General features: G+C 37.5%; 1 protein-coding gene across 1 annotated transcript in view; it reads right to left on the bottom strand.

The window, feature by feature from the left end:
* Positions 1-23,626, bottom strand: part of lsamp (limbic system associated membrane protein) — a 93,320-nt gene that overhangs the window by 38,638 nt on the left and 31,056 nt on the right. Inside the window, exon 5 of the mRNA XM_015016740.1 lies at positions 14,943-15,068. Coding sequence (XP_014872226.1) covers positions 14,943-15,068 — 126 coding nt within the window. The remainder of the gene's footprint in view (positions 1-14,942; positions 15,069-23,626) is intronic.

The following is a 23,626-nucleotide window of genomic DNA, read 5'->3' as shown; positions in this document are numbered from 1 at the left end:
AATCAACTAGAGCAGAGTCTCAAACAAATCAAAGTCATGAATGTGGTAACAGAGCGGTAGCTAATCTACCACAGCAATTATTTATTTATCAAACATTAAGCCTAAAACATACTACAACAACTGACTGAATGTTCTGTGTGCAAAATTCTTGAATTTTTTTGGTGTTAAATAATTTTCCAATGACTCCCCTTCTTTAGAGAAGTATTTTAACTTTACTGTACCATGCCCAAACCATTCTGATTTTGTGCTCAAACAAGTTATTTCGGTATCTGAAGTTTTTGGCCAGTTTCTGTAATCAATGCATCTGTCAAGAAAAGTGTTCTCTCTGCTAATCCTAAAAGAAAACAGATAATTCCTCATGGACACTGTGATAGAGGAAAAATAACAGCATCTAGTTTTGTTTTTGTTTTCCTTTTTTTTGTTAAAGCCCACCATTTATGAAATATTTATTACCTCAGTCTATGCTAGCACTGCTGCTCCATTCATCATTTTTTTTTTATTATCTTGTTTAAGCCTCAGAAGAATAGAATTACAGTTTGTCATCGTCAGAGATGAGAGCAAAGGATACAGCACCTGAGGTATGCGTGTCTGCTGGAGAAAAAACAAAACAAAACGTGTTTTCATTTGGCTAAGTAATGATTTGTCATGTAAATAATGTCTGATTTACAGAACAGCTGCCATCTTCAAAGTATTTGCATAATACGTAAAGATATGAAACTCACATGGAAGTTCTTAAAACGGATTAAAAAAAGGCTTATAAATGACGGCTTGTCAACATTTGGGCTTTTCCAATTTTGAAGATTACAGCACAGTAGAAATATTTAAATTAGTCTGATTCCTATTATTCTGAATTTTGCTGGATCAAAGCACATATGTGAGTATGGAACATAGACAGAATGAAGACAAATTTTGAGATGAGCAACATCATCTAGATTTGATCTTCTACTAGACATAAAATAATATTTTTTAAAACACAGCTGCCAGAGCTTTTGTATGTAGCTGGAAATGTTTGCAGCTTATGGAGGTAAACACACCTCTAAAAAGAAAGTGACATTTACAAGATTATACCTCTGTTATCATGCCTTGACATTAAAACCTGCTGTAAAACAGAGTGACTCAAGGATATTTTCTGATTGCCTGCACAGCAAAAACACAGACAGCAGATTCCACTTTGGAGGGAAAATGCTTTTAGTATCGATGAATGTGATAATGACTTTCAGTTGAACACGAAGGGATACTTTGTGCTGATTTTGGTTCGCTTGTTACCAGTGAGAAAGTCATCACAAACGTTCACTAAAACATAGTTCAAGGAATACTGTCCTGTTCCTGCACACAACATGGACTGTGCTGCTTCTGAAAGCGTTTCCTCATCCATTCAAATCATTGAGTTGGTTTTTCTAATCACTTCTATGGCCACAAGTATAAAAAAAAACAACAACAACACAACAACAACGAAGCACCTGTGCAGTAAGACTGTTTCCACAAACATTTGTGAAAGTATAAGTTGCTCTCATGAGATCAGTGAAATCCAGCCTTGTGCCATTATCGAATGCCACCTGTGCAAGAAGTCCAGTTGTGACTCTCTCTTACTTTCCGACGGCTACACAACACGGTCTGTTTCATGTAGTCTTACACCTCTCTCTCAGAGACAACATTAACTTTTTCAGCAGCTCTGATAAAACAGACCGCACATGCATTAGTGACCCTGTCGCTGGTTCACCACAGGTCCTTTTATTCAATCTCTTTTAATAGAAACTGACTGCTGCAGACTGAGAATACCCAACGTAAGCTGCAGATGAAGAGATGCTCTCATCCAGTTGTCTAGGGTCTACAGTGAAAACCTCCCCGGTGAAACTTATTCCAATCCATAAGTTTGCCCATTTTTCCTGATTTCCACACAAAACTGCTTGCATGTCCTGTCTAATATATCCAACCCACTAACAGGTGCCCTGATTAGGAGGTAAATAGAATTATTCACTTGACCTCTTAGTGGTCATAATGTTATGCCTAATCGATGTGCATTCAAGAGAGGCACACAGTGACCCATGGTCTCCCTAAGTTACGTTATCCCTTATCTAAGTTATATGAAAATACCATAAGTATGAAGATATCCCATCAGGAGTCTCTGGACAGCTCCAGTCCTTCCGGGAATACTTTCCTGGGCATGTCTCAGTAAAGTTGCTGGGCAAAAGCACATCTTCCCTTCACAATTTACAGCTAACCCTCATTTGTGGAGGAGAGAGCTATCTAACACATCACTTGAGATCTCCCACTGGTGATCATTAGTTTGAGTGCTGCTGTCAGTGGAGGCCGGAGAATATGATTCACACTGTTTCTATACTCACCGCACCATTTATTGATACGGGACAATTTGTGACATTTCTTCATTTAAATTTCTTCTGCCGTTGTATTTTTTTTTAATTACAGATAAGCTCCTCAATATAACCAGAGCAGCAGCAGCAGAGTGGCACATGAGATGCAGCTTCTTAGCCACAAGATAAAGTTGTCCAATGTGTTTTCTGTTCTTCTCCGTTTCCTCTCATCCGTTAGCTTGCACACCCTTAAGTCATGAGCTCTCGTCTCCTTTAGGCTACAGACTCCCTCAGGGCCTCTGTGACTTTAGGCGTTTTGGGAAAAGTGCTTATGGCCAGGAAATAAAAAAAAAAATAAAAAAAAAAAAAGTGGAGAATTTTTTGCACAGTTGTGAGTTAAAAAAAAAAAAAGAAAGGTGTGAGCTGCAATTTTTAGCTGGACTGTACTTGATTGCATCTAATGAGGCAATGCAAAAATAAGGCAAGCTGTGCTTATCTTGTTTTATTGCTGGTGTAACAGCATACTGATTATAGACTGGTGGCTGATTGCAGACAAAAAAAAAAAAAAAAAAAACACAGATCTGAGACCTGCAAAGTGATGAGCCCCCCCAAAGTGCTAGTGCTTAAATGATTGTAATGACACGAGCAGAGTTCAAACTCTGTGCAAAATAAACTTCCAGACAGCTGGTGATGTGGAGCCGTGACTTTGACCTGCGTCTCTCTGACAAGGACTTATCACCTCACACTTCACTCTGACAATCAACTGGCCTGCCAGCTACTCTCCTTCGGTAACAGCTTGGTATTTAATGATAAGTTTGTATACGTGCTGTCTCCTGCCTAATCTGCTCACCCTCTCATTCGACAAGGGACAAACACTGCCTAGCCCTTACATTTACGTACTCTTGGCCAGCTTCACTCCTTCCTGAGAGATAGAGAAATGCGTGCACAAGCACGCCGTTCACTCCAACGTCGTCTCTTTCTCCTGAGAGCGAGCTGAGGTGCGGAGGCCGTCATGCCTTAACGTCGGCAGAGATGGCAAGATGACGAATTATCAGAGGGAGGGAATGAAAGAGAGAAGAGAGAAGAGGTAGACGTAACGACAGCCGAGGATGGATGGCGAGACGGAGGAAGAGGAGGAGAGCTTTCCTATTAAGGTGACAGTCCTGAGGAGACTGTCTTGAGGTTGGTCTTGGAACACAGCCGATAACGCTGAGGATGGCGTGGGAGGGACGTCAAGGGCGCTCAGTGTCAAACCATTAAAGTACTACTCTTCCAAGCGCTGTTTAAATAAAGCTCGCGACTTCAGTATGCAGCAGCTTCATACAGCAGATGAATGCGAGCCGCAGTCTAAATCGATTCATTTCAACACGGTGTTGCAGTGAAAAGCATCATTGGGCGTTCATGGCTTAGCATTTACAGGCAGTTGATACTATTATCCACAACTCCATAAGTGTGAAGCACAAGGACATCATTAGCAGTAATCCCTGTTGATGGGCAGGTAATACTGCTGAGGGGAATATGCCTGTCATGCTTGGGTTTCCTCTTTATTGTTGTTAATTGATTGAGCTGCCAAACTGTGGCCTTGGAAATATTCCTGTTCTCCATAATCTAAAATACAGTGGCTTACAAAACTATTTACATCTTTGAACATTTTCTACATTAGTTAGAGCTGCAAATTTAAAGGTTTTTCGTTTGGATTTTACGAGATTGATCACATAAACTTGAATGCTTCCCATTGTTATTGCATCAAAGAACCCTCTTTCCTTACAGATAAACTTAACTTTCCTACTGACCAAACATACTAAGCTGAGCTATGATTTTTGTATTTTGTACATAAAAACATTTTTAACATATAGCCATTGCTAGAATATAATGGCTTGGATTAAGCAATATTCACGTGTTCAAATGGCCCAGTCAGAACCAAGACCCAAATCCAATTATGAATCTGTGATAAGACATTTCTGTTAACAGGTGATTTCCAGTCTGACTGAGCATTTTTACAAAGAAGAATGAAGCAATTCAGTCTTCAGATAGTTGTGCTTATCTGGCAGAGGCAAATGCCAAGAGGCTTTCAGATTTACTTACAAGGAAAGGGGGATTCTACGAAGCAAAACATCGGGAACAACAAGAAAAATACACACGACGAGTTTTGGATTTTGAATTTCAAAAAGATTTTTAAAAGCACAAATTCATTTTTAATTTTTTTTTACAATTCACAACTATTCATCAATTGGTATATCACACAAAACTACAGCAAATCAAATTAATTATTTTGCATGGCAGTGCATTACCCCTATACTGTCTTTGTGGTTTCTTTATAAGTATGCATTTGTATGACTTTTTATGGTTGCGTTTACAGCTGCCTGTAGTGCGTTCGTCCCGCAGAAGCAAGCGACTGACAAACTCCAGAACTTCAAAAGAAGTGAGTGGCTCTTTAATGCATAATTTAACATGTTGTTATGATTGTACTTGCTGTAACTAATGAGAAGAACAATTTCCTACCAAGTGAAACTAATTGTTCACAAACTAAAGTGGCTCTCTTCTTCTTTATCCGTCTGTTGCCTTTTCTGTAGTGTTCCCTCAATCTGTCTGGAAAGCACAACACCTTCCGTTTTCTTTTTTAAATCTTGCTTGCTCTGTGTGGTGTCAACCTTGTGTCATGGAATACTACAATCAACCAGAAGCCGAGTGATTTTCATACTTGTCCGGCTTCTATTTTGGTGGTCTGATATGCATGAAGGGAAGCATTCCTTGCTTGACTGGCGGCTCTATTTCTCCCGTCATTGTGCCACACGGGGTGCCACCATTCTTCCGGCATCCCGCCACCCAGGAGTTCCACTCTATAACCTCTGGCAACTCTTCTGAGCAATTTAAAGAAAGAGGGACAGACTCCTGCTGGGATCCAGTCAGCTAAAGTGAGGATCAGCAGCATACTTGAAGGTCTCTGGACACCCACAGAGCAGAACAGTACAAGTTCTGAACAAATGCACTGTGTCAAAACCAGTCTCTTTATCCAAACTACTGTACTCCTCACAACTTGTTTTATGTCATTTTCTTTCTCTAATATCAAAAGTTGGACTTGTGTTCCCTAGCAGAGCAAATCAGAAATTTTATTTTCGAAAGGTAGCTGAGATTATACAAATGGTGGAAAGATATGTTGTAGATTTAGTAAAGCTGTGTAAAACGGCCTAAAATAAATGAGCAAATCTATTGCAGTAGCATAATCTTATTCAGTGGGGAAACTACTTTTTAGAGTTGAACATAATTTAAATACAATAAAATTAGGTATTCATGACTTTCTTATTTCCTGAGGTATAAATATGACATGACTCAAAGGCCCATTTCATTCGCCCATTGGCTGTTAGACTGGACGACAACTCATATTTATCGTGCCGCTTCGACAGAGAATGGGATAGTGAGGAAGGTAAGAAAAAAAAAAAAATCTCCCAAGCTTTGTGTTAATGGAAAGCAGTAAGGAGTTGCATTTTTGGATCAGGTTCCCCATTATAACCCGCATTATAGTTTACATCCTAAATGTTGCTTTGTTGGAATGCCAGAAAAAATAGCCTTTTTTGTCTGACCACCAAAAACATAAACATGAAGAGTTTACTGAGAACAAGTTGTCTTTGGTCAGATGAAACAAAGACCGACCTTGTTGGAAGCAAACATCACAAGATGGATAACATAATTTAACACAAAAGTGAAGTGAAGCATTTTAATAGATACAGACGAAGCAATAAAAAGGTAACAAATTTGCTCTAGAGTAATGAATCTCCCCATGTCACCCGGTGGGGCCCCTGGGCTCCACCTCCCAGCAGTCCATTCTGAGCCTCAGGTGGCTGGCACCTGTTTGAATGCAGCCTTGAGAAGAGTCAGGGTAGAAAAGAGAAAGTAAACGGGATGATGCTTGTGCTTCGTTCATGCGTCACTTGCCTCACACGCTCTCTCACTCTCTTTGTGTCACCCTCTTCTCCTACACAGTGCGGTTTCCGGTGCGCACCATTGCTACGTTGCTGCAGTGAGACAGTGCTCAGTGGAAATGGGAAGTTTGACACTTTTAAGAGTGCTCACTCTTGTGGCACGGCTCCCAAACATCTCGTGATTTATTATCAACTTAGACTCATATTTTAGCTTAAGTTGGCAAATATGAGTGTTTTGTATGTTAATAAATCTTTCTGCATTTAGTGCTTTTGTGAGAAGTCTATGCTTGCCTAATTTTATGCATTTGTTCTGTTACAAAATCAATCATTCTTTCTTGCTTCTCATCAACATTTTAATTAAAGTTTTCATTTTTATTCAACACAAAAAATGAACAAACCACTGCTGAGAAATATACGGAAGAGAATAGGAAAAGAAAAAAAAAGAACTAAACTTAGAAACCAAATGATGTCCTCAGTGCAGGTTGACATTCAGAGGAATCAAAAGCCTCGGCCTGGATCGATTCGGAAATACTATAGAAGCAGAGTAAATATTGTGGTGTTGCCAAAATTAAAAGTATTAGATGCAGGCGTGCTAAAAAACTGTGGCACCTGTAGATTTTCATGGATTTATTTATTTATTTTTTTCTGATTCTGAAACAAAGCACTCAATTAAGTTTTGATTGATTTTTTTTTTCTTTATTTAGAGCGAGATTATAGTGGTGATGTAACTGCATTGATATTACATGGATACTATTAAAATAAATAAAGGACTTTTGGACATATTTACTCTTCTGGATTTACTTTGATCCCTGGATAAATGGGCCATGTGTGGTTAGTAAAAACTTCAATCTTTTTCTTGATACTGAACAGCATCCTAAGATAGAAAGACAAACTGTGCAAATTATAGTTTCTTTCATTCTTATTTATACTTAGTGGAAGACAACAAGGATACTGAATGTTCCCTGCCCTATAAATACAAGAAAAGCAATGTCCTTCCATATTTTTGTATGAACTGTAGATGCCCACAACATTACGTGATTAAAATCTATAATATGCTTTTTTTCTGTTGGATATGTGGGATCATTTTCTGCATCTCTATTTCTCCTCTCAGTAATTCAATAAAAAAAAAAAGAAAAAAAAAACTTCAATTATGAAATGCTTGTTTTGTGTATACTGGGCTCTTGTAATTACATTTAAATAATCAGAGCTCATTGTAGCCAGTACTTTTACTCTCAAATTCTTTAAGTACACAGCAGTTCAATCAGGAAATTATAAAAGCACATCCTTTAAAAGATTTACATGGATTAAGAGAGTTTAGTTAAATGGTCATAAACCTGTTACCTCAAAAAGTAGATTTTCCTAAAGGTTTTATGATGATGAGCCAGAAAAGATCTAAGCAAAGCCAAAACTGGAATGAGCTGCGCCTCATCCGAATGATATGGATAATCATTTATAATGGTTCTTTTTAAAAGACACTCTGCTGCTTTGGCATATGGAGGGCGCAACATTTGGCAGGGACTTATTGTCACATAAATCAAAGAAAAAGATGTTCACAGTGCTGCATACTTGATTCCGCAAAACAGAGAAGGAACACTGGCTTAAGTTAAGAAGACGAGGTGTTAAACATTGTTAATGTAAGTAGGCAAAAACATTAATATGAATAATAAGATAAACTTTAAAAAAAAAAAAGTTGCTTCCCTTTGTTTTTCCTTTGATGGTTTAATTGTGGTTGTATTTCATCTACGGTAATTAACCCAACAGGCCACTGACTGTCATCATTTTCACATTAAAATCTCCTGACAGACACTATTATTTTCTTAATGATTATTTTCCAAACACTAAATACTCATGCAAAACAAAAATAATTTGGAATTAAAACTGTTGTCAATTTTAATTCCAAGTTAAAATTGTATGGTGGCAGTCAAAATCAAATGTAACCTCAAGGCACTTTACAAAACAAAAACATATTCAGTTGAAACATATAGATAGAAACAATTATCCGGATATAGAGATGTTCAGAATTTATGCACTCCAATCCTGTCCTTTTTTATAAATCATTTCTGTTTTATTATGCTAACTGGTCAAATGTTTTCTGACAAAAGAAACTCAGACAATTTTGTTGAGTTACTGATTTTGCATCAATTTCTTCTCATGAACAATCATGTCAGAATAATATACTCATGAGCATGGCCCTGTCCATTCTTTTTTGTGAACTATCAAACTGCATGTCAAAAAAATCTAGATTAAAGAAAAATATTTTTTTCCATTTGAAAAAAATAATAATAATAACTATTGCTAATTTTTATATTTAAATCAACAGCAACAGCTTTAATACTGGCAATATAGTTAAGCCCCTGTGACTCCATCCTGTCAAAAGGAAGCATTAGCTTTCAAAAAATTATGTCTACTGATCCCCAAATGCATTTTTTATTACATAGGTGAATGCCTAGTCAATAGCAAGTGGATGCCTCCAGTTTTGTGCTGTGCAATGAGAATAAATAATTTCACAGCCTTCTTCCAACCATTTAATTAGCTCTCTTCAAAAAGTTCTCAAACTGGCAAAACCCGGACCGGGTATTTCATCGATGACTGTAGCAAAAAGCATTTAAGTCTCAAGACGAATGTCTAGCAATAGCTTGGGAAAAGCTAAAAAAAAATCTTTTTTTAATGGAGAAAATGTTTTTTCTAATCAAAAACTAGAACTATTTACTATAGAAGTTCTGGTTTGAACAATCTTTATTCAATATACAATGCATAATATATAATATGCACCAAAATATGCTTGTCCCAATCTAAGGAGATACCGTTATCTCCTTAGAAAAAACAATTAAAAACAATTTTTTTTCCCAGCCTGAAAAATTATGTTGTATATTCAAAATTGTGTTTTGTTTGAGGAGTAACCCAGTTGGTGTTTATGAATTCCATCTTAGTAAAAGTAAAACTAAGCAATTCCCAATAGTTATCATCATGCAAATATCAATCCCACGCTGATAAGATGCTTTGTTCTCTTCATTTGTCAATATGAGCAAGTGAATATGTGCAAGCCTGCCACAACAAGAGCATCTTCTCATCATTATGTTGTAATATTTCAGCAAGAAGAGATCGTCTCAAACTGTAGAATAATTACAAGCTTATGTCAACCACAAATATGTCTTGACATCTAATGTTCAGTTAGACCATTGTAAACATCGCTTGAAAAGTTGTACCATCTGCACAATTCGTCTCTAGCTCCTACTCCTGCCAACACTAATGAGCACCAGGTTTGATATACTTGTATCTCTTGCTGTATTGTCATGTCGGTTCCTGTTGACTGCAGTTTCGAAACAAGAGCTATGTATTGGCAGACTTCAACAAATCACAGATTTTATAGTCTAGAGTCAAATTGAGCTCAGTGAAATGTAAGCAATCGACTGTCAGAGTTCGTGTCTCGGTGACAAACGTATCGTCGGTCTCTTTGGTGGAGCCCAGTTATGCATCCATTTTCATCACCGCAAAAAAAGCAATTTCTGGTTAGATTTCCAACCAGCTAGCTGCAAGCTAGTTTGTCATTAAGAAGCCAAACACGTCAGTTTTAATCTAATTACCTGTATGATAACCAATAGAAATAGTCAGCAGCATCGGTGAAAAAGCGGGGCAGAGCTAAAATGCAGCTTGGATGCATTGTAGAAACAGATGACAACAGTAATGAACATGGACACCTTGAGAATTACTGCTACAACCGTGCAGTAAATAAATCCTAAAATGAAATGTCAGCTGAAACAGTTAGCGTCATTTGTCACTCATGTAATTTAATCCTAAAGGAGTACATCAGGTTTTCCTCATGAAGTTTTACCATCAAGGCTTCTAACCAGACAAACTATGAAGATGACAAACCTTGGAATAATTTATAATGAATATATAATATTCAATTTGGTCTGATAAATTGATTTGTTTTGCACCATGGAAAAAGCTACACCACTTTAAGAGAGTTTATGTGTAGATCCAGAAATTATTTGCTTGTAGATTCTGCTAAACCTGTCAAGACCGTGCCAGTCATTGCATATATTGCAATTTCTCATTCATACCAACTCTGCAGACCTAAAGAGGATTTTAATGGAGAAGTCAGACATGTCTGGCTGATGAACATCTCTCAGCTGCCGCCATTACTCCAAAGGACTTGTCTCATGTGGCCTGAAGATAATTTTCTTGTTGAGTGAGCCTGGGTGCTCAGGCATTTCTATTCTCTGCTGATATCCTTGAGTTCTTAAGGATTTTCAAATTAATTGATTTTGACTCTTTAGGGACACATAAGTGCAAACACGCAGCAGGAAATAGCCAAGAGTGCAGTGGAACTGTAGAGCACAAGGGTTTGTTCTGTCCTTGTGTTTGCATGCCACCTAATTTTCTCTCAAAGACCTATTCAAATTAACATGTGCATAAAGTCATCAGTCTGCATCTCCATATTTATGTAATCATACACGTGGGAGCTTCTGCCAGACTTCTAGCATGAGCGTAGTTGCTTTGATAATTTATCTTTTTATTGAATAAAATCTAAAATGGTAATAATGCTGTTTTGTTCTCTTTTTGTCTTGCTTTATTCTCATTGGTGTAAGCAACAGGGAATATGAACAAATGAGTGGTTAAAATTCAGTGTAATGAGGTGTAAGCTCTAGCAATGACCTTGTGGCATTTTTTATTTTTTTATTTTATTTTGTGTATTTGTGTAATGGTGTCATTTATGTAACAGTTTAAAATAAATATGGTGTCTTTATGCTATTATTGCAAGCAGTTCAAATCGAAAATGCATGTGCAGCCATGCTGGTATGAGATTAAAAACTCGATTCTTATCCTTGTGACACAGTTGAGTGTTTGATTTGTGTCTCCTTGGTGTATGAAAATACATTTAAGTATTGCCTTTCTCATTCAACCGTTTTATGAATTTTACAACATAGTGCACATAATTTGATCTCAAGGAAAACCAGATGGGAATAGATCGTTTTGGAAATTTTGTCTAAAAATTCAACACTAGGAGTTTCACAGTTCAGAGAGACTCCACGTGTGCTGCGCATAAAGCCATGGCCAAAATTAGTCATACCTTTGGCAGGTTTAGGATTTCATAGATTCTCATAGGAAGTGAAGAAGGCATCAGTCAAAAGATAACAATCTAAAACAAAAATAAATTTTAAAGGTCTCATATACATGTTTAAATAATTAATAGAAAATCATTTATAGGCATGTCGGCAGTCAAAATTCTTCTGATATTTGCTGGTCATCTTTTGCATGTTTCCACTGCTATAGTGATCTTTGGTGACATGCTCCAAGTCTTTTAGGTCAGAAGGCCCCCTTGCCATTATCCGAATCCTTCGCTTACTCCACAGATTAACTATCAGATTAGAGTCAGGAGTCCGACTGGGCCACTCCAGTCACAAGGGCAATTTAGGTAAAATAAAAGTTTACTTGAAACATATATCTTCCAGGTATATGAATAAAGTTGATCTTAAATGTAGCCTCCACCATAAAAGAATAATATGATTTTTTTTCCTATATATGTATTTTTTTAATAATTTGTTTTCGCATAATAACTTGTCAACAGACAATGATTTATCTTGGATTTGCAAAAAAAAATGTTAAAACATATACTTAGGTATGATAGCAAACGTGAAAAGATCTGAGTAAGTGTGAAAACAGCTTTAGAGAGCAGAACAAAGGCTTAAATTGCACACCACATACAAGCTTGACTCTTCAATTTGACTGGCAGTTTGTTTCCTGTGAACATCTGGGGTCCTTGCAAAAAGTCGAGAAGCTTGGTAGCTAAGCGCAGCAGTGTGAAGGGGCGAGCCTGCCATCTGCCAGACACCATTATCTCTCCCTGCACACACTCATGAGCTGCATCAGACTTAAGGTTTCTGCAGAGAAAGACTCCCATAAAACAGCAGCCAAAATAATAACAGTGCCAGTGTTTTCAAATTAAGTGCTGCTCTCATCTCAGGAAGCCATATGTGGCATGCAGACATATAGTGCAGGCTTCAATCCTGCCTGTGCATTGACCGTTTCTTTTTGTTGTGTGTTTTTTTTTTTTGTTTCACTCTCCCTTCTTGTTTAAAATATGTGTTTCTCAATAACACATCGGCAAAGCAAATAAAAAATATAACACAAAGCAACGTTATGAAAACAGAATTTGAAATGGCAAATAAAAGCAGACTGTTGTAGCTCAGATATTAGCTTTTCTGTACCTCAATAGATACTTTCATCTATCCGTCCAAACAAAATACCATCAATGTATACACAGGTATTTCAACACTTTTATTAGAAATCTGAACTACCTTCTGTTTTGACTTTATGGGCAATAATAATAATAAAAAAGTTTTCCACTTCCACTGCACTTCAGAGAAGCTTGCAGACTGTCTGATCCACAAGGCATGTAAAATTAGGGAGAACAAATTGGCCTTCTTTAATGCCTTTATGGAAAAGAGGCCAATAGACCTCTCCAATTTATTCAGGCTGCAGGTGCAGGAAACAGATGTGGTCAGTGAAACATGTCTGGAGTACTGACAAGATGACGAGGCAAATCATAAAGAGAGATGAGCATAGAATGGCTTTCCATCAGCACAAATCTCTCATCAAATCTGGGATTTCATCAACTCCACAATCTTCATCCATCACTCTACGAGCTTATCGGGGACCTGAGACATGCATTGTTTTTCTGAAAAAGCGCTACATCCCGAAAGCAAAATGCTGCCAACATCTGAGGAAACTAAAAGGCCTATAAAAGCTTCAGGTTGTAATTGCTGCCATAAATAATGCCAAGGTCATTAGGATTTGGCAAGGATTTGGAGAAAGGAAAGCAATTATTTTAATTTCAAAGTGAAAACAAAACATGTCACTTCATTAATATCAAAAAAGATAACATGAATGACTGCATAAATATGTACCGCATTTGACATCAGATGCATCACTGGCTGCCCTGAGTCGGACTGGATACGGCCCATCTGGTCAATCAACTCTTCCTAACAAGCTCGGGCTTTGTCAGGTGGCTTTGGGATCAATCTTTTTTTTTTTTTTTAATGTCCACCATAAGATTGTAATATGAATCAGATCTGGTCTTTGAACTGAGAGCGCCTCGGTGTCCTACTTTTTCTCTTTGAGCCATTTCTGAATAGCTTTGCTGTTTATTTGGGGCCATTGTCTTGTTGAAAATCATATATCCTGCAGTATATTTCACTGACAGTCAAATCAGATCATCCTCTTGGATTTGGCAATATTTTCTGTTTTCCCAGTGCCTGCTGCATAGAAGTACAACCAGAGCATGATGCTGCCACTGCCATGCTTCATGGTGGGTAGAGTTTTTGTTGATGTCTGCTTGTTGGTATTTGCTGTGCGGTTGAACTGCACAGCTTAAGGAAAAAACAAAAAAACAAAAAAACAACTGTGACAATGTTGCTGAAAGAAAACATTGTCCAACATGATTGTATTCATTATTATTTTCTGCTTATCCAGAGTCAGATGGGGAGGCAGCAGCCTAAGCAAAGAAGCCCAGACTTCCCAGCCACTTGGACCAGCTCCTTTGGAGGAATCCCCAGGCGTTCCCCAGGCAGCCAAGAAATGTAGTTCCTTCAGTGTGTATTTAGGCATGGTTTAATTCCACCACAGTTCATGGTTCATAGATGACTCCATGACTTCCAGCAGCGTTTTTCACAGCAGCCTTGTTGGAAAAACGGACAAAGACCTCTAAACATTTCTAACCAGACAAACGTGAAGACTGTACACCTTCCCAGTTATACCAGTTGCCAGTCAACAAGGGAGTGTTGGGTTTTTTGCAAAGTAATGTAAATTTTTGTTAATCCCCCACTGGTAGCTGATCTGGTTTGGGGTCAGTTCTTTTGAAACGTTGAGGACAATTTGCTCACATTCCAATGACCATAGCTGCTTCTTTTATTTCTATGTTTGACATTATTAGAAAGCTTAGAATCCACACTTTCAAAATCTGTAAATAATTCAAAACGCCCCTGGGGAGACTTGCTCTCGATTTTGTTGCAGCTAGTCACAAATTAACCTGATGTTTTGGAAAGATGACCTTTGGCAGTTTTACTTGCTACAGTCAGGCCTGTTGAACCAATGAATGAATAAATAAATAAATAAATAAATAAATAAATAAATAAATAAATAAAATTAAAAAGAAGCTGTATGACAACATGAAGTAGACTAAAGGATCTCAAGAAGACACATTTAATGCCCCAATTTAATTTTTTTTTTTACAATTATAGATCGCAAACAATTAAAAACATTAAAACATGGAGCAATGGTGAACCTTGCCCATCCTACTAGAATTACTTTATGAATGTACTGATTACACATTCATGGGGACACAAAACACGGCAAGCCTTTCTTTCCTTACTGAAGGTATGTTTAAGTTCATCCATGATTAAATTAACTATTTATTTAAAAATAATATCTGTCATATTTACTCAGGTTTTCCTTGTCTATTAATCTGAAACATTTCATTGTGAGGGGATAAAATAGAAAAGTCTGTAGGATACCAAATATATTTCTTACAGCAACTTCACATGGTGAAATATGTATTTCTAGATTTAGATGCAGTATTTCAAACTGTGTTTGCGTTATCGGGGGTGTGGTAAGAAACTGAACATTAACGGTATATAATGACAAAATCTGTCTCACAGCCTGTGAGACACCTGGACAAAATAATGAGCAATGTTTGCATGTTTCTTACCTGAGGGGTTGAGCAGCCGCCAGGTGATTAGAGGGTCCGGCCTGCCACTTGCCAAACAGCTGAGTGTCACGTTGCTGCCCTCATTTACAATGATGTCTTCTGACACCTTGTAGATTGTAGCTGGAACTGTGGACACAGGAGATTTGATGTGTGATTGCACTGAAGCCAGAGTATAAATAATCTCATGAATGTTTCACATAACTCTCAGAATACGTTTTCACATAAGGCAAGTGGTGATATAAAACAGGGATGACAATGGAAAAAAAAAAAAAATGCATTGCTCTTGAGAGCATAGGTGGGTTTTTTTAGAAAACTTTTTTCTGTTAAATTTTGCCTATAGAGGCAGATCCAAATAATGTGTTGAAAACAAAGATCTCAATAAGCAATTTAATCTTCTGCCCTGGAGCCCAAGCTCAAATAGACAGATTGGTTCTTTTGTCCTGTGGGAGATCCGACAGTTGTTTCGTGCTGATTTTGAGTCAAACACACCTTGAGAAGGCGGGCTTTAATGCATGATTCATAATGTATAGGTTAAAGGTTGAGTTTACCTTCCTTTTTTGTATTCAGCCGTGTCTGATTATTATTCTCCTTTGCAATCTCTGTTTACTCTGGCCTCCCAGTCCTGTCACTTTTAATGAAATAATGCATAAATAAGTAAAAAAATAAAGCCTCAAAATGAGAGATTTGGGAGGAGAAACGAGCTCTGACATATTCTGAGGGTAAAAGTGATAAAGCAAGTCATCAGCTAGCATGTAATCAATCATGACTGATGCAAAGGGCATTCATCAAGAGTTTCACAACTCTAAAGTGGCATAGATGAATAATGGTAAAGCAGAAATGCAGCCAGAAATGATGATGAACAATGGTGAATATAATGAAGTTCATTCATGTTTAATTTAAATCAAATAAAATATATATTTTTTCCACGTCTATGACATTGATTATGGAACTACTTGAGGTTTTACTTTGCAACATTGAATGAGTTTGAAAATCTAAGCCATTTTTCCCCTTGATCTGAGTCCATCTTTACAAGCTAAAACTTTCCTTTCCTTCAGTGTAACCTTATAATATCAGTAAACAAAGCAATAACCATGTGCAGTCTAGTCTGAATGCAGGTTTGCCTTTCATATTAATATTGACAGTGAAACTATATTTCCCTGCAGTGGTCATGGAAGCCCATTTTGTCCAAGATTAAAATAGTATTTGCTTTATGGATTGTGGAAATTGCAGAAAAAATCACCGAAGTTATGTCATAAACTCCAATCCTGCGTGCATGCTGTTAGGTGGCATGGAAACAATAACAACAACAACAAAACAAACAGCAACTTGTTTTATGCTTTGTTTTGTACAGAGAACTGAAGCAGGACCTTTTCATTCTGTCATTTTGACAGATGCGGTCAAAAGCATTCAATCATAATCTATTTTTACGTGTCATTTTTAAGAATAATTACAATGACATTTAACTGCATATGCTTTTCACTCGGTTTAATCAATGCTCAACAAGCTGAACAGAGAATTCACATCTTTCAAATTGACAATCAGAAGTCAGCAAGACTCTCTGGACGAGGCGCACCAGACCCGTCCAGAGAGATACACTGAGTTCATTGTCCAGGTCAGAGATGATAATTAGATGGGATTTCTTTTTCATTGATTGTTTTTATTAGTGTTAGAAAAGAGACTTCAGTTCATACTCAAACTTAACTATTCTGCTGAATACAATGTGATAGGAGTCATCATTAAAGTGTCCTTGTTTGCAATCTGTTTTACAAAATACTTTTAAAGTCACTGAGGATGGTCTGATCACTATTTGCAGATGTTTATGAGCAGCTCTCAACCTGCAACAGACTCTACATATAGTAAAGGTAATGTTGGGTCATTATGCTTTATAGTATCGCAAATACATGTGGTTGCTATGTGAAATCGGTTTCACCCATTTAATATTTACAGAATGTGTGGCCATGGATAGATGGAACTCCAGTCCTTGTTTGATCAAGCAAATGAATCACAGGACTAATTTCATAGTTGATCCCCAAAATTTCTTCCATTACGGAAATAAAATCCTAGAGTGCGTATTAAGGTTTTGAGGGTTCTAAATTGGATTTTAAGCCACTTTGATTAGCGCTGAAGGCGACCATTCTACCATTGTACGTTTTTTGTTTAGCAAAATTGCAAGAAAAACCTTTGTAAGAAATAGATCTCCTATATTTCACTGCATGAACCACTAAACGGCGTAAAGGAAGTACTTTGCAGGACGGGCTTTGGAGACTTGCCAGCGTAGCAGTTTTTTGAGGCTTCAATATCCCCATTTATCACCATCTGCCAATGCCAAGGACAGTGCTGCTTTTGACACATTCTGCAGATAAGACGCACGCTGCCACTTCTGACGTACATCATCAGGACCCTGAAGTATACAGGAAAAGAATAATGTTGACCCTTTCCCTCTTTGACACCAGGTGTTTGAAGTTCATCCTTCAGTTCATCAGCGCTACAGCCTCTCTCCACAAGGAGATTAGTCCCTTTTCTTGCTCAACAAATAGACAACATGCAGGTTTCAAGGTGCCACATTAATTTAGTTAAATCAACAATAGGCCACACTTTAAGCTGGAAAGATTTTTTGTCAAGATACAATTTTTTTTTTAAGGCAGGGCTTTCAGGTTTCTTTTTAACTCTTTGGAGATGTCTCAAAATATCTCCTTTGTCAAAAAGTATGTGCTGGTGTGTATATCTTTCTGACACTTGTGACAAAATATTTTGTTAGAACATAGAGAATAATTAGAGTAAAAATATTTTTAAAGTAATTTATTCTGCCTCTCCAAGCAGCGATAGAAATGTTTTAACTTAACTATTAAAATCCAAGTTGTTTCAACTAGGCTCTTAACAACAAAAAATGTTGCATGTCATTGCTGATTGGTGTTAGTTTTGCTGTAAATCTGAGGATGCTAAAAGGCCTGCTTCTAGTAGGTCACCTAATTGTGAAGGGTTATCCTTTGCCAATTCCTTTTTCCGGATGTAGCTCTTGTCATTAGTAAAACTTTCTCTCTCCTCCCTTCCTGAGGGAATACTTTCAAATAAAGGCCATCAATGCCAAAAGATGGATGACGATAAATGCATGTCAACCGTAGAATAAAACCTTTAGCGCTGCAAAAACACTTGAGACTAAGCCATAAAATCATCTTACAGCTCGACAACAACACTGAACATACAGCCAGAGCTAACTGACTGAAAATTAATGAAAAAAACTGTATCGCAAGAATTGAAGATTGCTGTTCAAAGTTGTTCTAAACACCCAAATAAGCTTATGTTTTGCAGCTCTTTTGCAGAAATGAACCAAAGGAAAGTTCAGACTATAGATATATTTGATAGATGTCTCTATGAACTATTGACACCAAGGGGTTGGGAGCTGAATTCAAATGCATTCCGATTTTTTTATATGCAAAATATCTTGAAAGCACTTTAATCCTTTCCCTCTACAATTATACGCTGCTTTCTAAGACAGGAAATCCTAATTTAGTATTCAGAAGTGAATGGTTGTAGTCTGATGTAAGACTTGTTAATTGGTCCAAAACAGGACTTTATGATTTTTGTGCCTAAGACACTTTTGCCCCATTTCTCCAACTCAACATCAACAGCACTCCGTGAACGGCACACGTTTAGAATCTATACTGAAAGCTTTCAATGATATGGAGCAAAACAGTCGTTTGTGAGCAATGTATCGTGTGGGAATTGTTGTTTTCTAAATCTGATAGTGTTGAACTCATTGCTCATTCCTTCACATCGACCGCATTTTCAAAGAAACGGTATTTCAATCTCTGATTCCACAGCAAGGGTATTATTGGAGCTTTATCTCTGCACAACAACACTAACAGCTTTTTCCCATCCAACGTCCCTCCATCTCTCTGTCTCTCTCACTCACACACATAACGCCCCGCTGGAAACCATCTGCCTAATACCAACTGACAGGGCAGTCACAATCATGCCACGCAGCATCTTCACCGAAGTCATACAGAGTTATTGCTGTAGTCAAATGACCTAGCAGAAATGAAGAGGTTCTTTCCAGATGTGGCAAAATGAAACAAGGGTTGCTGAGGCGAGGGGGGGCTCTCCACAGAAGTGACAAAGGACCAAATTGTCAATTGTTTTTTCTTTTTTTTTTTTTCTTTTATTTATTGATTTTCATCTACAAATCGGCTGTTGGGGTCTTGGTGGGGGGAAAACTGATGAGTGGGAGGTGTGACTGGCAAATAAATCTTCAGAAGCTGATAAAATAAATGGATCGGGAGGGGACGCGACAGCTCATGCTGCGATAATCCTGTCGCATATAAAAACGGGGAAGGAGGGACAGAAGTGTGGGCGAGAAACGAAGACGGAGAAGACATGAGAAAAGCATAACAATGGGGCAGAAAAGCAGGGTGAATGACATTTCAACTCGTGCGGCCGTAGAGCGCCTGGTGTTCAGCTGTCAGCGGTGACAGGGGGCGGGTGAGGGCGTGATCATAGGTCAGCCTTCAAGGAATATTTGTGGAAAGGGCAGCTAGCTGAAAAGCACTTCCCCTCCAAAGCTGCAGGAAAGGTGGCATGCACAGTTTGCAAAAGTTTTACCAATGAAATGAGTTATACAAGATATTTAATATTCCAATAACTGTTTGTACTTTTCAGACCTTGCTTTAGAGAATTAATGTTCGTGTTTATCATAACGCAACCCATCCACCACGCCCAACATCATCCAAATACAACAGCTCATATTCCGCGGTGGGAGATTTCCCGTCTTCATGGCAGGTTTCCCAAAAACAACAACAACCAAAAAATACCAAATGAAAAAGCAAGGAAACCACCACCAACAACAACAAAAAAAAAAAAAAAACAAAAAAAAAAATTTTGGCTAAAAAAGAAAAGGCCCTCAGACAAAAACAGAAAATTAATTAATCTCAGATGAAAACATTTTAAAAAAATATACAGTGACCTTCATTTCAACTGCTATTTCAAACTTCAAAGACAGTGATATGGTGCGCACACATAGAAAGAAAGAGTAATTAGAGAAAAACGTGTTCATGTCTGCAGGTTTATGTCCTTATCACAGTATATTGAGCAGACAGGAAGAGGGAAAAATGAAAGAAAAAGAACCTCAGGCAATTCCTGACTCCAAGTGACAAGCTTTTCCCAAAGAGAAGAAAAGTCTGGCAGGGAATTCAGGGGAAAAAAAGACACTTTCTTTAGTGACTGGATAATTAGAGAATGGACAACTGCAGAAAGAAGGCCAAAACAGTCACTATGTAAACAATAGTTAAATAGAAATGTGCTAATTATGTTTTATTCAGCATCAGTGTGTAATTCTGTTCATGCGCAGTAGCATTTAATTGTTTAAAAAGGAGCAGAAAAATATTTCACATCCGTGTTATTTCAGTATTCTGTTGAAGACAAATATGACTAGAGTTGGAAAATTTAAAAAAAGATGGGGACAAGGCTACTGACATCGTTAAAAAAAAAAACAACTCTATCGAGCATTTACCAAGAATTCATGAGCATCGCTTCAAGGTCAAATAAAGTAAATCATTTCCAAACTGATCAAGCTCTTTATTAACATTTGATGTGAACAAAAACAAATTTAACCAAAGTGCTATACAGGCACAAAACATTAGAAGATATAGAACAGACATAAAGAAAAACAAAAAGAGTAAGAAATTGGAAAGAGGTTTCATGTTTTCTCACAACAGACACCAAGAATCAGGAAGAGAGAGAAAAAAATAGAGGTCTGAGTATGAAACCATGACAAACCCCAAAGGAAAGTCTTCAATATTCCCACTAAAAACTTGTCATAAGATCAATACAACATTCATATCAAAAGAGACAGGAAGTAAGTTTGCCTGTATTAAAAAACAAAAACAAAAAACACTTACAATACAAAGATCCTCAGTGGATGTGAGATGCAGGTTTACAACCACAGTAACCACATGTGTCTAGATTTTCCCTGAGATAAAACTATGCTGCCACTCATATTTCAGGTGTTGCTGGAATAACTTAGAAGCTATTTGAAAGGATCTTCACCCTGTGCTGAAGCAGGGGAGGCTGTCCTGCTGAAACCCCAATGGGGGAAATCGCAGTCATAAAGACGAACAAGAGCAAACACCTCAGTGACATCTGAACCTCATTGGGGAGAAGCTATAGCATTCTGTCAGAGGATTCAAACGTGGCCATATGGGATATTTTGCTTTTGAATTGTTGAAATCAAACAAACATTTGTGATTTTATACTCCTAGGAATATTCAAATTGAAGGGTGAGAATCCATTTGGCAAAATAGTGTATGTAGACCTAAGGGAAACTGTATAATAACAGACCATCACAGGCAGCAGGTCTGTTTGAGAGAAAATCCAGGGTTTCTATTCCCGGTTCATCCCTGTCTGGGACTAAAGATGAGAAGCAAAGGTGGTCTGACTTCTACTCCCCTTAAGTTCAGATGAATAGAAATCACACAAAAAAGTGACTTTGGCTTGCAGACGTTATGCAAAAGAGACTTCCCTGCTGAGTTTGAATAAACCACAAGAAGTGATCTTTGGCAGATCTTTTGGCCTTACCTACTTGGGGGAATTGTCAGCAGCTGACGAAACCCGTTTGAAAATCAGAGCACTCAGGCATAATTCAAAATAAGGTTTGTCAAGTCAGTAGTTTGACCAAACAGGCAATATTTTTTTTCTTGACTGTGGTCCATAGGGTGTTTGTCAATAAAATTATAAAATAAAGCTAAACCATTGTTTAGAGCTTTGCTTTGTAGAGGAATAAAACAGCATATACCATAAAACATTTAACTGGTTGTTACACTGCTTATGCCCTGCATCTAAATTTAGACTTCCAAGTTCTCCTGTGATGTTTTTCTCCTTTTCTGAACTCATTTTCTATGCAATAACAACTTATATTTTCTAATGTAGCAAAAAAAAAAAAAAAAAAAAAACCAATATTCTCGTTCGGTTAATCTCAAATAGAACGGTGTATAAATTAGGTTCTGAACAGAAGCAGGGAAGACGCAGAGAAAAACACAATGAGCCTTCGCCCACCTGTACTCTGTCACATTGCTTTATGTTCAAGCTAAACTGTTCATTACAATGCGCAGATTACGATGCCAAACTCTACTCTCTTGTTTAGCAGACATACAAGACAGAGGGAAACAACAAGACAGCCTTAGTCTTTGTAAAGATTCATCCCCACACTCACCGGCTTTATGGACATAAAATAGGAGGCAGAATCCAAAATGAAAGACTTTTTCATGTTGCTTTGATACTGCCACAGTTCAGTTTGTTTTTTTGTTTTTTTTCTTAACATCAAAGATGTTATCGTACTGTACAACAATAGCACATTTATAAAGACTGAGGTGTGTGTATATCATTTTGAATGTTTTGTATTTTTCCCCCTATATGAGCTTATTATGTTTTTTTTTTTGCCTTGCCTAACATTTACCCCCCACCGGCTCTCTGTGTGACATTCGGAGGAGGGATATGGAAGCCAGTGCATAAGAGGCATATGATTATGCTCAGCTAATTTGAGACCATTAGAGGATAATCAGGAGAAAGCACTTGCAGCTTTTTTTTTTTTTTTTTTTTTTTTTTTTTTTGGCTTTTAGTGCTTGGAAGCATTAGCACCAATTACCTCCTTTCTATAAAGAAGGTCAGCTCAACCAGGGCAGCCGCTGTCAAAACTAAGAGACGGAATCACGTTGTTTTAAATAAGCACCTGCTGTGATCTACTTCCTCGGCGAGCTTGTTTTTAGCCCTTTTGTGTGTTTATAATATGGCACCTTAAACCCACAAGGTAATACGTTATTGTAAAAGGTGAAAAAAACAACAATTGAGTGGCTTAAACCATTCAAGCTGATTAAAGTAAAAAAAAAAAAAACAAAGCAAGTAGGGGAAGCACAAAGAATTCATGCATATGAAGACTTCAGTGAAATGGATGGAAAAGAAATTGAAACCCTGAGCTAAAAAAATGCTTATAGAACATAGTAATAACCCATTCCATCAGTGCATATTTAACTTGCGTTTCAATGGTATAGAACATTTGCAGGTTGAGCTTACATTCCTCCAGCACTGCCTTTTCACTCCACTGATACAAAACTTCAACACAGATATCAAACTTTATTCAAGGAAACGTTTACAAAACAGTCGAGTAATGTAGCGATTTAGAATTTATCCAGGAAAAACAAAATCATTTATGATGACGCCAAGTGCGACATGAAAAACTGGTTCCACTATTAGCACATTGGCGGAACTGTGCCCCCCTGTGTCCTAAGCTATTTCTTTAATTATGCTGTTCTAGGGATGCTGGAGGACACGCCGACCACTTCCTCACTTTGCTTCTTTCTTCAGCTCTCCAATCTGCGTTATTCTCCATTATTTCTAACAATTAACTTTTTTATTTTCTCTCCATTTTTTTCTTTCCATAGAGGTTACATCTCGTCTAGTATTCTGTTTGGCTGCAACAGCTTCTTGAAAGGGAGGATCAGCTGAGTTACAGCTGTCAACAACTAAACATTCTCCTTCCGCTATTCATTTTTACATTTATTTAAAATAGAAAATAAAATGCTGAATTAACTCCGACTCGTGACTGCTGGAAAAAAAAAAAAAAAAAAAAAAAAAAAAAAAATAGCGCCCCCCCCCCATTTTTTATAGGGGGGGCCCGGGGAAAAATTAATTTTTGG

The sequence above is a fragment of the Poecilia latipinna genome, unplaced genomic scaffold (genome assembly GCF_001443285.1).
Source record: "Poecilia latipinna isolate Pla-1442-1.1 unplaced genomic scaffold, P_latipinna-1.0 Scaffold2056, whole genome shotgun sequence".
Lineage (NCBI taxonomy): Eukaryota > Metazoa > Chordata > Actinopteri > Cyprinodontiformes > Poeciliidae > Poecilia > Poecilia latipinna.
This window is presented reverse-complemented; position numbering and strand designations above follow the sequence as displayed.